This window comes from Cryptomeria japonica, chromosome 5, assembly GCF_030272615.1.
Source record: "Cryptomeria japonica chromosome 5, Sugi_1.0, whole genome shotgun sequence".
Classification (NCBI taxonomy): domain Eukaryota; kingdom Viridiplantae; phylum Streptophyta; class Pinopsida; order Cupressales; family Cupressaceae; genus Cryptomeria; species Cryptomeria japonica.
In genome coordinates this window covers 365,429,931-365,446,313 of record NC_081409.1, presented here as the reverse complement: position 1 = coordinate 365,446,313, position 16,383 = coordinate 365,429,931, and the positions used below count along the sequence as shown (strand labels likewise).

Genomic DNA, 16,383 nt, shown 5'->3' with positions numbered 1-16,383 from the left:
TCTATCATTGCCTTGTGTTTTTGAACACTTAAATGCCCTATGATCAGCTTCTCCACACCTATTACATGTTCTCATGAATCATCCATCTCTTCCTCTTGTGTTTTAACTAGAATTATTGTTTGGAGAATTCTTAATTCTCCTTCATATTTTGAGTGTCCTCTACAATTGTTATCTTGTTCTCTTCCCATTAAGAACCTTCCTCTTCCTCATCAATTATTTTGCTGCATCCTAGACAGATTCTCTTCTACCTAAAAGCACATTGATAAGCTTTTTCTACTAACTTCAATCTCATCAAACTAAATGTTTTCAAAGAGATATTTGATTTTTATCATTTGTCAATTATAAAGTCACTTCATGACTTAAATGAGGACAATGGGTTCATGAGAGACACACCCTTGATCATCACCTAGTAAAGTGGTGACTTTAAGTTGTTTTTGAAAGGCAAGAATAGACTTCTTCAAGGGGACACCAAGATATGGGGATATTTTAATATTTTAAAAAAATATTTTATTGCCTTCTAAGTGGAGGCCAAGATTGGAGAGGAATAAAGTTAAATGTTTTTATTGAGAGCTCATGAAAGGATCTTGAACGAAAATATGGAGCCCATTAACATACCTTGAAATATTTTCTCCATCATCTTCCACGTGACTAGCCCAAACGGTAAGTTCATAAAACTCCTCCCTGAAGTCTAACATATTCATCTCTTTTTGTTTAAGGTTCAAAAAATTCTTGAACAAACTCCCATGATAATTGGATGGAAAGAACTTGGTCTTCAACTTGGCAATCATCCTATCCCAAGATTTAACTCTCTTTACCTCTCCTTTGTCTTTTTATTTGCACATAATCCCACCATAAGGATGCATGACCTTTCAACCTAGTGCAAGCAAACTTCACCTTGTTCGGGTCCTCTATTGACTCATAGTCAAAGTACTTCTCCATATCCATAATCCAATCTACAAGCTCCTCAAGGCTCAAGCTTGTACCATAGCAAGTGGTATCCAACTTTAACTTACTACCAATCTTTGCAATAGCTTTCAATAAACTGCCCTTAGATTCATCCCTCATATTTTCTACTTCAAGTTCTTGGTCTTTAGCTTCTTCATCATCATGCACATCATCATCCTCTTCTCTATGTTATCTCTATGGCATCCAATTAGGCTATGATCCCTCTCATCATCTTTGCTAAATTTGCAACTCTAGAAGCTTGGTCTTCCTTTGTGTACCACATCTACGTCTTCCAACCCTTTGCACTCACAAGATTCTCTCACACATGCAACAAATCTATCAAAGCCTCACAAGACACTACTCAACAAAAAACCTTTCTCTGATTCCAACTGATGCAATCTAGGCAAGGGGGACCAATGGAATATGACCTAAACCTGGCAGCCTAACATTTACTAACAACTATACTATGCCAAATAGAAGTAAAAACAATTTTACTTGCATTAAATAGATAAATCTGCCTTGGGCGAACTTACAAACATGTTCACTTAAGCCTTTTGTTTCCACATTTAAAAATGAACCAAAAATGGTATAATTCATTTTCAAATGATCAATAGGTAAATTTTCTCTCTTTCATGCTCTCCCATGTTTACTCTCTTTACTCTATTTTCTTGTTCTCGCCACAGACTCTCTCTCCTCGTGATCTCTCAACTCACCTTCTCTTTCCATCAAAATGATATACCTTTGAAATCACCTAATTGCCCAATTGCTACACCCCCTTTCTTGGACAAGGTCAAAAATGCTCATTTGTTTCAAAATCTTCAATAAATCCTATCCAACCACCCAAGTGTCAGATGGAACTGCAAATGTCCCTCCATCTAACTCCCAAAATTGCCAACAAACAATTACAATAGTCCAACACCACCCAAAACAAATGAGATCAAATAACACATCTAGGGAAAAGAACAATCATGGAAAGAATACGTAAATAGCTGCCAAAACAATGATTTAATGCCCTAGCATTGCCAGTGATAGAAAAAAGCACAATCTCTTTTTGGGAGGTCATATGGCATTTTTTGAAAGCAATAAAGAATTGTTTCAACACCAATTATGAAAGAAGATTGTCCCGCAAAGACCAAAGGAAGTCCAAAAATGCACCTCAAGGGACCTTTAACCATGTAGGCACCAGACTTCACACTTGTAGCAGCAAACCATAGATCACTTGTAGGCAACTTGTAACTAGCCTATACTAATTTGTACCCAATCTATAGCAACCTATACCCAATCTATAGCAACCTTTTAAACATGCATGTTTGATGAAAAAACTACCAAAAACAAGCTTCCAAACTTTAGAAAACTAATTTTTTTATTAGATATAACCTATTATTGTTTTTGGCGATGCAATATCACTCATGGACCCAAATTCTCTTACAACACCAACCGTCAACCAAAGAAACAAATTCACTACTACTCTTATCCTCAATGAAACTTACATACCAATCTTTGTGACACATATAGTGTTGAGATGCTCTTGAACTAAGGTTCTAAGTTATTGACTCGGTAGACTAGTCTTGTGACACCACAAAAGCATAATAACCCATAAGCTTCCATGTTATAAATTCCTCCTCTACTAGAGCAGTCCACAATGGGAAATAATAATCAAAAAAAATTGTCTTCTTCTCCTTCTTCACACATCTTCGCTATGCATTTATATCATCTTCAAATGAGATGTCTCTATGAACAAATGTGTCCTTTCAAAATAGACAACTCTTGAATATATCATACCTTTTCATAACAATTGTTGTTCCCTTCCTTAACACATATTATTACCATTCTTTTTATAGACTTTAATCTCTTTAATGAAATTGTAGCCTTCTTAAACATTATAAACGTTGCCTTCTATTTGTCTTATATGAATCACACAACTCATATATTTGAATCCCTGCTTTTAAGAATAGCTTCTCCTTAATAATTTATCACTGCTCTTTTGAATCAAATCATTGCTTTTATTACTTCAACATTGTTTGTTGCTTCACTGTATATGGAATCACTAGCTTATAATGATATATTCATTGTTGCTTAATCAATCACAAGTCCTTTATCTTGGCGATTCAATCTTGCCTGCCAATCGTGTGATCACCCAACATGTGTGGTCGGCCTATTAACATCTAAATCACCATTCTTGATTTCTGCAATGAAGTTGGCAATCATCTTAAATGTATATTAACTGTTAATACATCACCACACCATTTGCCTCCTTAACTGCTCCATGGGATTAGTTTGCTCTGATTTGTAGTCTTCCACATTTACAACAAATCACACTCCTTTGTTAATTATGTCTTTATACTATAATGATCACTTCTAAACAATCTGATTGGCCAATATGATGATGTTGCTAAGACTTCAGCCATAGTGTGGATCGCTGCATATTGAAGATTAATTGTCATATCATTATGTATTTGCTGTGTGTTCTTTGAGGAAGTCGGCCACCTTAAAGTTTGCTAACATAAACATAAGACCTTCTTAAGCGCATCTTTTCCTTTATGAAAGATCGCTGCTCATTATGTTGGATTTATCAAACTTGCCAGAGATAGATGATGAAGTCACTGCTGTAGATAGTGTAATCTGTCTTTGAAATGATTAGTGGCCTTCGGCCTTTATGCTTCTTTGTTAAGAGATAGGGTTACTACACAACCATACAACAAACTATTGTTGACACTATGTAATTAATCTAATAATTTTATAAGTAATTACTCTTGCTTCTGCTTTCCCTATTTTGGTGGAGAATATTGCATGACATTTTCTACCAATTTCTCTATTGCATACAAATTGCCATTTTTATATAATCTTGGTCCATGAATAAAATATCATTGCACTCTTTTATAATTCTTGAATCAGACCTCTTTTTACAACACCAAATACAATATTGGAGTTTCCTAGGCAACAGTGACCAACTTGATTTGACAATTTCACCCCTAGGTCACTTGACAATATATGAAAATTTGTTGATGAAGCCAATTTCCAGTCTAATGCTTTATCTATGGGGAAATGAAGTCAACGAGCACTGCATCCTATGAGGTTTAGTTACTACATTATAGCCTGCATGGAACACAATTGATGTCGTATACACTTCTCTGGATGTCACTAAACACCAAAGTTTCAAAAATGTAGACCCCAAATCCATAATTATCTCTAGTTGTCCCAAAATAGGATGTTTGGAGGTGTTACACCTTTTTGCACAAACTGGGGGTAACAACACTTGCATCATAATTGAATCCATTTCAGACTGTCATTGACTCAAACAGCTACATTATCATTCTCCTTCAAATTTAGATAAATATTCAAGAGTTGTAGTTTAGTTCATATATTTAAGCTTTTATGTTTTCTAAGTTATAGGTTACGTGTCCAAGGGGTTGTGTTCTATTGGTTAAAGCATTGAGTTCTCATTGTGGAGATCAAAGTTCAAATCCCAAAGGGACATCTAATATGGAATTCAAAGTTGTGACTCTTAGTCTTCCACAGTTGCCTTCTAGGTGGTTTCTAATAAGTGGATTCTAATTTGTGACTCTTGGTCTTCCATAGGTTGATTCTAGTGTGGTTTCTCGAAATGAGCTAATGGTGGTTTCTAATAAGTGGATTCTAATTTGTGACTCTTGGTCTTCCACAGGTTGATTCTAGTGTGGTTGCTCGAAATGAGCTAGTATTAGTGTCTTGGTTGTGGTTGCTCGATATGAACAAATATTTGTGTCATGTAATGGTCTCAAGTTGATGCTCGTATGAGCAAAATATTTGTAAACGATCTGGAATACAAAAAAAAAGTTATAGTTTACGTCACTTTTAGGTATTTTTAAACTTTTTTGTATTTTTAAAAAGCCATATTACTATTCTTATATTATGTTAATACTCATTCCCCCAATGTCCCCAAAATCTGGGAACTCTCTGCCAGCACCGAAACTTATCCCCCCAACCCCAAAACTCACAGAAACACTGTTGAGTTTTGGAAGGAAAATCATCTCAAAAAACATTAACAGCAGAGACTATCAAAAAGATTACAAGCCTAACTCCCATTGCATGGAGGTCCCATGGAAGAAGCATCTCAAAATCATAAAGCAAGTGTGACTAAGTACATTGAGAATCATTTTACAGTTGAATAGTTCAATGGATATCATATCTGAGTTTCACGACACTTTTTTGAAGTATTAGCTTGCATTTATTCCATTTTTATCCAGAAATGATTCTTCGGTTCTGCCACATTTTGTAATCCTAGATCTATAAACAGGTGCTCTCAATCAAGTTCAAGTTAATCAATAGTGTTTATGTTAATGTTTTTAGCAGCAGGAGATTTCATTTTGCCTGCGATGGTTTCTTCCTACACTTCTAAGAGAAGCTGATGTGTAACAGCTTCCTTGATAACTGTCAGCGACCTGCATGTATGACTTGCAGCTTCGTGGGAGTCTCGTGCATGCTGGCAGTGGTTTCTTTCCTCTTTGTATTCCATCCGAAAAGAGGTTCACTTGTGTCTACATCTTATGGCTCTTGTCGGTGCCAGAGTTTGTAACGGCAAGTATTGTAACTGCCGTCCAGCATATTGCGTGATCTGGATGTTGGCTTTTCGTCTCCTCCATCTCAGATTTTTTCAAGCCTTGTCGTTTCTTTAAAGGAGGTCAGCAGTTCGTATTTCGGAGTATGGAAAATTCCTTAAAGAGAGACTATTATATATTTGTATGAGTTATCATTCAGGGGTAAAGTTTTTCGACAGTATTTTTTGTAGCATCTTTGTATCTTCTTCAGCGTATATATCTTCTTTGTCTTCTCATGTATGATTGAGGGATGATTATTGTGTCTCAGAAAGCTTCGTGCTGGCTGTATTGTAGAAGCCTTCAGTTTCAGATGTTATCGGCTTCATCTTCTGATTGTTAAGGGTTAACAATTGTGTCTAGATCAATCAGTTTGAGAGCTTTTGTATTCAAGTTTGTGACTTCAATAAAGTTTGGTTTTTGGTGTGGCTGGGTTTTTCACCCTCAAGTGGAGGGGTTTCCCAGGATAAATACTTGTGTATCTTGTTCTTGTGAAATTTTATTGTTTCAGATTTATGTGTCTTATGTTTCTGGTTCTATCATTAACATGGTATCAGAGCCAGGTTTGAGGCCATCTCCCTCACAAGAGGCCTCAGGATTCCGAGAGGGTTGCTTGTTTATTGTTTGGTGTTATTCAAACTATGTTTTTCTGAAGACTACGCCATTCTCTAAGCTGTGACTTCATTTCTTCCTATTTCGGATTTCTCGAGTGGCCCTGCAAAACACGACGGGATCTCTGCAATGCGACTGATCTGAGGGTATCACATCGTGTGAAGTCCACTTTATTGTTTTTGGAAGGACAAGATCACGGCTTCTCTATGTTGTTGCTCTTATCTCGCATCTGCATCCTATCAACTTGTATTTGCTATGATCATTTATCACATTGTTGTCATCGCTATAATCTGCAATCTCTATTTCATTCAAAGGAGAGAACACTCAGTATGTGGTGTATTTGAGCAGACCTTAATGCATACCAAAAGATTCCTGATATAAAGAACAGTGCTGGAAGAGTCTTATGAGAAGATAAGATTCAGCTACAGGACTAACTCAATGGGAACCGGCAATAAAGAGGTGGAGGCTACACATGTTCTAGGTGCATAGCATGTGTTTGTGAAACTGAATGCTATATCTGAGCATCGTCTGAGCTATCATTATGTTCCATACTGCTGGAAGTGTTGGTCACTTTACTAATGGGAGATTTGGAATTGGGGTATGCTCCAACATACTTCTTGACCGCTACAACACTGAAGATATTAAAATTGAGACAAGAGGGCTCTCCCAATGAGAGGGAGCCTGACATTTCAGCTTCAAAGGGAGCCTAACTTTTCAGCTTCAGAAGGAGCCTGACATTTCATTAGAGGCAACCTTGGACGAGGAGGTCAGAAGGTTGATATCAGGTTCAATGGGAGCCCATCATCATGAAGATTTGGTTAATGCATTTTTCTCTGTGACGGAGAAATTTGAGGTGAAAGCCCTTGTTGCTCTTTCACTCATGGGAGTAGCCATAGTGGATGTCATGTCGAGAGACTCCATGACAACATCACATTGAGTGACTCCGTGATGCGAGATTGTGTTTATTTCACACATGGGAGTAGCCATGGTAAACATCATGTTGAGTGAATCCATGATGCTATCACGTTGAGAGAATCCATGATAAAGTTTTGCTTTTTAGACATATGGGTGTAGCCATTGTGTTTGTTGTGTTGAGAGAGACTCCATGACTTGAAAATTTGTAAATGATATCTCCTTTGCTAAGAGGGACTGTTAATGTTTTTAGCAGCAGGAGATTTCATTTTGCCTGCGATGGTTTCTTCCTACACTTCTAAGAGAAGCTGATGTGTAACGGCTTCCTTGATAACTGTCACCGACCTGCATGTATGACTTGCAGCTTCGTGGGAGACTTGTGCATGCTGAGCGGTTTCTTTGCTCTTTGTATTCCATCCGAAAAGAGGTTCACTTGTGTCTACGTCTTATGGCTCTTGTCGGTGCCAGAGTTTGTAACGGCAAGTATTGTAACTGCCGTCCAGCATATTGCGTGATCTGGATGTTGGCTTTTTGTCTCCTCCATCTCAGATTTTTTCAAGCCTTGTCGTTTCTTTAAAGGAGGTCAGCAGTTCGTATTTTGGAGTATGGAAAAGTCCTTAAAGAGAGACTATTATATATTTGTATGAGTTATCATTCAGGGGTGGAGTTTTTCGACAGTATTTTCTGTAGCATCTCTGTATCTTCTTCAGCATATATATCTTCTCTGTCTTCTCATGTATGATTGAGGGATGATTATTATATGTCTCAGAAAGCTTCGTGCTAGCCATATTGTAGAAGCCTTCAGTTTCAGATGTTATCGGCTTCATCTTCTGATTGTTAAGGGTTAACAATTGTGTCCAGATCAATCAGTTTGAGAGCTTTTGTATTCAAGTTTGTGACTTCAATAAAGTTTGATTTTGGATGTGGCTGGGTTTTTCACCCTCGGGTGGAGGGTTTTCCCAGGATAAATACTTGTGTATCTTGTTCTTGTGAAATTTTATTGTTTCAGATTTCTGTGTCTTATGTTTCTGGTTCTATCATTAACAGTTTAGACTTAGAAAAAGAGTACTCGCCAAGCTGATATTTTTATTGGACTCACGCGGTGAAGAACTTAGCCAAGAGTCGCAATTTTTTGAAGTATATTAAAAAAAATCGTTCTTGATGGTTTTTACTTCCTGATGTTCTTTTTCTGACATTTTGGACTTGGCTAGACCGAGCGACTACCAGCTAACAAACCTTGGGCCCGTGGAATCCCAATACACTAACCGAGACTGCCTTGGCGTGTGAAGAGTCTCAACACTGTAGATTAATCTGTTGTCTCGGCTTGTGACGAGTCTCCACACTATGGGTTAATCTCTCAGTATCCTACAGCTAATTTCAGGCTGACCAGTGCTCTCCTAGTCTCAGCACTGTGAGTTAATCTCTCAGCCAAGTGCAGCTCATTTCAGACTGGCACATTAAGTAAGATTAGACAAACCAATACCTTAGTTTACCGATTTTCACCCAGAAATACGACCATGTTCATAGAAAAACCTGACTAATTTTATATATTCAGAAGACAATTATAGTAGTGCCTCGCCAATTACTTCAAGAAATTTCACCGATATCCCAATATTTCTTAAAAACATTCTAACGTGCCCTGAACAGTTGTAAAAAGTATCTTTGAGGGAAAAAATTAATTTGCTCTCTCTGTTACTAGGGAAAGACGAGCATCCGCCTGCGGGACGTCATCTAGTGGCTGAGAAGGATTGTGTCACCGTGCTAAACACCAAGCTTTAAATCCCGGTGAGCGGAGAGCCCTTACGTGTGTGAGTACATTAAATTTGGGTCTTCAACGCAATTTACTTGGACATAATAAATTGGATTACAAATAAAACATGGGCCAAAACAATAAAAAATCTTACCGGGCCTTCTGAACGATGACGAGCTTTGGGAAATGGCGTGACTCTTGGCTCTGGAAACGTAATTTTCGCTTTGCTTTCGTCGGCGAAACCCTTTTCTTTGATGGAGCCTATGAGCTTAAAACTCTGAATTCCTGGCATGGCCTTCTGAGGAGTTGGATTAACAGGCGCGGGCATTTTTTTTTCGTCTGTGAGTTGAATTACCTTTGGAATTTTCTTTGAAGGTTTTGCGTCACCCGCCATTGGAACTCCCTAACCGTTATTTGCAAACGAAATTGAATGGTGTTTTAGGGGTTTTAGCTCTGGAAGCGCATGAATTTGGCGGTTTTCAGACTAATGAATTTCGAGTTGCTAAATATGCACAGCAAATTATACGATTTCGTTTTTTCATAAACATACAAATGACTCCCGGCTTACATTCTAAAATTGTACGACAAACAGGTGTAAAGATCGGACTTTGCAGTGAATGGGGTTCAATGATAAATAGTAAATGTGATGGAATAGGTCATATTTAAATATAAAAATATGTAATAACTAGTATATCTGTATTTAAAAAGTATAGATAAATTATGCGGAGAGATATCTTATAATAGAAGGAAATCACGATTGTAAGAATATTAGTAGTATATAAGAATTTCAAAAATATGGATAATAATAGAGCTGCTTAGGTATGACACTCTTCCACTATCATTTGAATGTAACGGTTTCATATAGTTGGAGACAAGTGGCGAGGGTTCTATTTTATTTGGAGTAATAAAATAACACCTCCACAAAAAACCAAAGATGGCATATTTCATGCATTTACCTGTCATGTGCATGTCAAATTGTTTCAAAATTGAATTTTTGTTTTCGGACATTTTGATGTCATTGTAGATGCCTCTCGACATAATTAATTGTTATGTAATAGAGGAGAGGAGCTAATACGTGCACAGGGTCCAAAACATAATATAGTTTGTGTGTTGTCTGGGCCCCACACTTGACCTTTTAACTTGCCAAAACATGTGCACCCCAACCCGAAAATATACACAAAATTAAACCGATAAACATGCACATACAAACATAACACGTTTTAGAGTCAAAGTGTATCCATTATATTTAAATATAAAACATTGAGTGCCAGATCGAAACGGTCAAACAAGTATGACCACCAAAAAAATGTCAAGTGTGGCCACATGCACAAGCCAGCGTGCCATAAAGTGGCCTGAAATAACAAAAGTTAAGTGTCTTTATAAAACCATAAAGGAGGAAAATATGACAAGTTTACAGACTCCGACACCAACATTACGAACATATCCAAAAACTTTATATTTCCACCCGTACACACATGGACCCAAACGCAACCCATCATATAGCACCTAAACAAACGTTTAGGTCCACATGTGCGCCATGAAACCTTTTGTCCTTGACACAGCTGCCAACCCTCCATCCCATCTATACTGCGCGAACCATCACCTTCAACTATCTTCAATGCGCGCTTATTGGTCCTGTCACAGCTTCTCCCACCTGCAATAATGGCAACAAGCGTGTAAGACCACCATATTCCATTCAAAAACAATCAAATCAAGCTTAAATGAATTGCCTCTACAAATTCAATGGACATTCAAATTTCAAATTCGAATCTATACATTAAAAGGGGAAACCACAAAATGTTTGTATAAAAACAAGTCTCATCTCATTGCAGTCACAAACAACCACACAGCAAGCATTGCAATGAGAGAAAGACACGGAAAGCATCAAAGAGGAGCAAACAAGCACACCAACAGAGGAGCTTCAACAGAAACACACAGGTATTAATCTTGTTACCCTACATCTTCACAGTCCTTTACTCTCGCATTTTGTCCATACATATATAGATTTTGTTTGAACTATTTCGTTTGGTTTTAAAACAATAACAATTACAAAGATTACCAAAAAATCATCCAAAAAACCTTCAATTCTTCTTTACCCACGACTATCGCATACGGTTATTCGACTAGGGTGGGGTATAATCTTCATCATCTTCCGAACCCCCATCTCCCTCTGAACTTTCACCTCCCCCTGCACCTTCACCTTCACCTCCCTCCACACTTGCACCTCCCTCCACACCTGTTATATGGTCATCCTCTTTCTCACGTAGAAATAGCTCCAACATTGTCCACCCCAGGGCTGCTTATGCCCTTCTTGTCGGTTAGTCCTCCCCAACTTTCCATCTAATAAAGGGGAAGATGGTACTAACTCCACCTTTGTTTCCCCCCTTCTGAAGATCAATCCCAATACCTGGAATTGCAGTGAGGAGCAAATTATCAAGGCCATCAAGCCATTCCTCCCCCATGCATGCCTTCATCAACCACCGTACCTTGTCCGAGCTCTTCCCAATCTCCAATGCTCATGCAGCCACCATGCTAACGATATCCACATTTGTGTGATATCGGTGACGTGTTTGCATGAAGCAATCCCAATAAATAGCTTCAAATATCTCAGAAATTTTTCATCACTGTACTTGAAAATGGATTTCAACCTTTTATTAGATACCTTGCCAACAAAAGCTAGTTGTTGCTTCACTATGTAAACGTTGAGTGTGGCTTAAATTTTATCTGCAATTTCCTAACACCCAACACAGTGAATGTGGCCTCCAATTTGTCTGCAACTGCCCAACAAGATGAATGTGGCTTCCAATTTATCTGCAACTACCCAACACGGTGAATGTGGCTTCCAATTTATGTGTAAATGGTGAATGTGGCTTTTTAAACTCCTTTAAACTCTTACCTAAAGATATATTAAATGGCAACTTAACTGCTTTCTCTTAATGGCGGCATCCTTAATATATCGTGTCTCTCCCAACTCAATGCACACTTCCCATTAATGTAAGAGGACAACGCCACCTCATCCCACTAGGGCATGGCATTAATTGTAATATGCATTGTAATCTACTTTGTAAGATTTTATCATTTATTGGATTTTAATTCTCTCATTCGATCTTGCCATTTATTAACTAATTAATATTGTCTCTTTCCAATTCCCATGCGTATACAATTAATACACATGTCAACACATATACTTTCCAATCATGTGAGGGAAAAGGAGCCAGAACGTGCGCACCCTACCTTCGAGGTCCACGTGGCTACCACCTTTGACCGCTGGCAAGGTAGACAACTGAGTTGGCTACCCGATATCAAAATATTGGGTGCATATATGTTATATGCATTTATAAAATACAGATTATATGCATATACAAAATACAAAATACAAAAAACAAAATACCTAATACAAAATACACACACATATATATGTGTTTGTGTGTGTGTGTATGTATATATATGTGTGTTTGTGTTTGCATATGTGTATATATATAGTCACATGTATGAATATGCATGTGTGTGTGTGTGTGTGTGTGTGTGTGTGTGTGAAGTATATATATATATACTCACATGTATGAATATACATATATGAACATGTGTACATCGAAAAATTTAATGAAACAACGATTCAATCTTTTAATTCAAACTTTCAGCCTCTTCAATTAACTCCTATGTACATTGACAATGAAATCCTCAACCAAAGAAATTCAAACCCATAACCCCAACATTTGTAACAATGACATGCAAAGTGTGCAGAAACCGTGAGTCAAAACACACCCACGTGGATGTACACTAAAACTATGCAATGTTTGAAATGACGAAATACAATTCGATATCAAGTCATGTACATGTATGCATATACAGATGAGCATATATGTATATACATACATACATGTAAATAAGCAATTTGAAACGATATGTTTCCTTTTATTTCTGATTGTATCTGTATATGTACATGTGCATTTCTATTTGAATTACTCAAAATATTGTAATCCTCTTAATCCTTTCATTGCCACTGCCATGCTTACTAACATGTCCATGTTTATAAATGACCACTAATTGTTGTACTATAAAGTAATGTTTTGAGGTCACAGTATATATTTGTAATCTATAGCATGATGCAAATGACTATGGACAATTCAGCATGATACATTCCAGGCAATGTACATGGACACAGCAAAACATGGAATTGACAAACACAGATCAACACCATCAGATTGTAAAAAATTATAAAAACAATAGACAAAACTATTTGAAGGTCCGTCAAACACTAACAAGTCAAGGTCTTATTGAAACCCTGCCTCCAAATGATGCAAATTATGAAATCTTGAAATATATCCACGAATCTTTCCCCACGTCCCATTCCGCTATTCCACCCATAGAATGGCATGTTCACATCCCATTTCCATGCATTTGAGCACAGCAAGAGTGGATTGTGAGTCATGCTCGTCATGTTCACCATCTCTCTATATGTCCATACCCCCGCAATGATCTTGTCTTGCCCACAAGATCTTGTTTCTTTTCAAAATGATTCAAGCTCAAGCTTGAATCATGGCAAACAAACTATATCAATAGATTTTTCCTAGAAAACTATGGTCCTCAAGTTCGACAATGCTCTGAAAACCTATCATGGCAATGATTGCTTCGTTGCTTCGTACAGTAGTGAATGAACATATCCCATCGTGGATTTTTACCAAAGTATACATTCAACCTAATTGTAAGCCTAATACCCCTTCCCGACTATACAGTCAAGCAATTCTTTGGAAAGAACCCATTCCAGCTACACCACCACATCTACTTGACCTCAAAGGTTTCGACCATGACTCCAAACCAGAATAGGTATTACGATTTTAGAATGGTAACTATTTTAAACCCCTACTGTACAAGTGTCCAATACACTAAACCAATAAACAATCGCAGGCCTAACTTTAGACAACATACAATGTTTCGTAAGAGGGAACCATAGTGCTACTGTTCAAGCAAGACTGACATCTTGCACCATGTTGTCATTGAATCTGAAATTGCACCTCAATTGCATATCAAGCATCAATGTTACCATTGATTAGAATGCATCAGTGTACAACATGACATGGTTAGTTGGTTCCATCTCACACTATCAAATTCCAAACAATATACTAGTTGTCTTGTGACATAAAGTTAAACATATCAATCATATTACTCTATAGTTGTTATTAATCTGCATAATTTAAATGATTGGACAGCTAACATACCTGTTATTCTTGTTGTGTGCATATGTGGAAGGTAGGCAAGATGGCTCCTCGTGGTTCAAAGAGATCAACATGCACGAGGTTGCGTTCACATAAAAGAGAAGTCATGTTCCCTATAGAAGTAGAAGCTTCGCCTCCTAGTGAGAACAATGCAAACCCTATACCCCCAGCAGCAGAGGATCCCAATGAACAACCTCTCCCGCCCAGGATGGAGGTTCGTAGTCCACCTTCAACTTCAATAAAAGTTACTATGCAACATAAGTTGTGGTCGACAATGTACATGGAAGGTGCTCTCCATGATGTTGAGGATAATGACATGTACATACGGGGTGCATCAAAGAAATGGGGCATCCCAACTGCAACACAGTCGAAATGGTTGGGTGGTCTCACAACCACGTCGAAGAAGGGTCCACCAACAATCCTCACCACCAAAGAATAAGAAGAGATAGTTCAATGGTGCCAACAGATGGCTGCACTTGGTCATGGTCTCAAGATCATCAACTTGAAGGCAATAGTCTCTCAGATATGTGAGACTACACCAACCCCTTTCAAGGATGGCATGCCTAGGAAGTCATGGTGGTCTGGTTTCAAGCCTTGACATCCGAAAATCTGAAGGCCTCGAGAAAGACAGGGCACTGTGTTTGAGACTAGCAGTTGTGTCTGCTTTCTACGACACTTTGTCAAAAGCCTATGCCCCTAATCCATATGGTCCTGCTCGTATTTGGAATTGTGATGAAACTGGTGTGATGGATGGCAGAAATGGGGCTATGAGGGTTCTTGCGAGGAAAGGAAGCTGTAACATGTCTTATATACTCCTGAAGAGTCGTGAATGGATTACAATACTTTGTTGCGTTAACACTTATGGGCAAAGCATACCAGGCTTCTATTTGTTCAGAGGGAAGAGACAACTACATAATTATATCTTGAAATGTGAGCCAAGGGTTTGCATGGAAGCATGCACCACTTCAAGCACTCAATTACAGGGCGTGTATCACCCACCAATAAGCACTTGTTGATATTCAATGGGCATGGCAGCCATGTTGCACTGTCAACCATCCAGGAGGCGAGGATGATGGCATAGTCTTGCTCACATTGTCTGCTCACACCTCTCACAAGTTGTAGCCACTGGATGTGAGTGTGTTCTCTCCATTCAAGACCTACTTCAAATAAAAAAGAGTCGTGTGGATAGCATGGTTCCTGAATGTAGAAATCAGGAGGGCAGAACTAGCAGAAATAGGTAGCAAGTCTTTGGCCAAGGAATTAACTATTTCCAACATTGTAGCAAGATTCAGAAGAACCAGTATATGGCCCCTCAATCCATATTCCCTCATGGACGACATGTATCCCAACAACACATTCAAGATTAACGATGGCGAAGATGCATCTGCAGTGTAAAACATGCGCAGTCTTTCAGGTGTCCATGTGTCACCAGAAGTGGTTGCAGAAAAAATTGCACTTATCCATCAATCAGATTCAAATTGACAAGTGGACAGTGAATAACCAACCGACAACATTGGTGAAGTTGTAGTTGATAGTGTGGATGACAGTCTTGTCCTTCCATCTGAGCAAATTGCACCATCATGGGTGGTGGAAGGGGCAATGGATCTAGGTGTTGACTTGAAAGGGCAAGAAGAACAAAGAACATTCACCTTCCCTTCACCACCAACATATGTCATGCCGGAGGTGGTGGACTACTATGCAAACTCTAGTCAATTTGACAGCAGAAATGATACAGGTTTGACACAAGAAACATTAGAAGCTGGTAATGTGGAAGATGAAAGCCTGCTGTCACAAGACAACAAGTTTATTGGCGAAGGAAAACAAGGCACGAGAGAGAAAGGAAAAGGAATTTATGCACAAGGAAAAGGAGAGGCTAGAAGAACTAGAGAAGAAGGAAAAGGAAGAAAGACAATAGTGAGAGAAGGCAAGGATGGAACACGAGCTTGAGGAAAGGGCAATCAAGGAGAAGAGGGCTATTTGGCAAGAAAGAGGATGTTAAACAATGAATCCAGTCCATCCATGCCTTTGCTTGATCGAAATCCCATGATCCGTGATCTGTTGAACATAATCTTGCCAAACTTTCCAACAAGGTTAAATTGTTCACCTACTTCCCCATCCCCTACCTTTTCTGGTCCTTCAAACTATATTGTAGGGGTGCCACCATATGGTGTCAGCCCCAGATATTGCAACCCAATGCCAAGTGAACTAAGTTCTAGTGAAGCAACTGAAGGTGACGAGAACATGGTACCCATTGCAGCATCGAGGGCATCAGCTGCAAGGCCAAGAACTAATTTGCCTCGCTATTTCAAGTGACTTCTAAATAGACATATGTCATATTGTTTTTTAGCTTTCTAATTTATAGTTACACATAAGA

At 38.3% G+C, this 16,383-nt stretch overlaps 1 protein-coding gene across 3 annotated transcripts in view; it reads right to left on the bottom strand.

Annotated features, from left to right (window-relative positions):
- LOC131034768 (transcriptional elongation regulator MINIYO) overlaps positions 1-9,401 on the bottom strand; it is a 148,808-nt gene extending 139,407 nt beyond the window's left edge. For all 3 annotated transcript variants that reach the window (XM_057966353.2, XM_057966372.2, XM_057966383.2), the window contains exon 1: positions 8,948-9,401. In XM_057966353.2, the coding sequence (XP_057822336.2) occupies positions 8,948-9,187 (240 nt within the window). In that variant the 5' untranslated portion in view covers positions 9,188-9,401. The remainder of the gene's footprint in view (positions 1-8,947) is intronic.
- Positions 9,402-16,383: the final 6,982 nt, after the last annotated feature.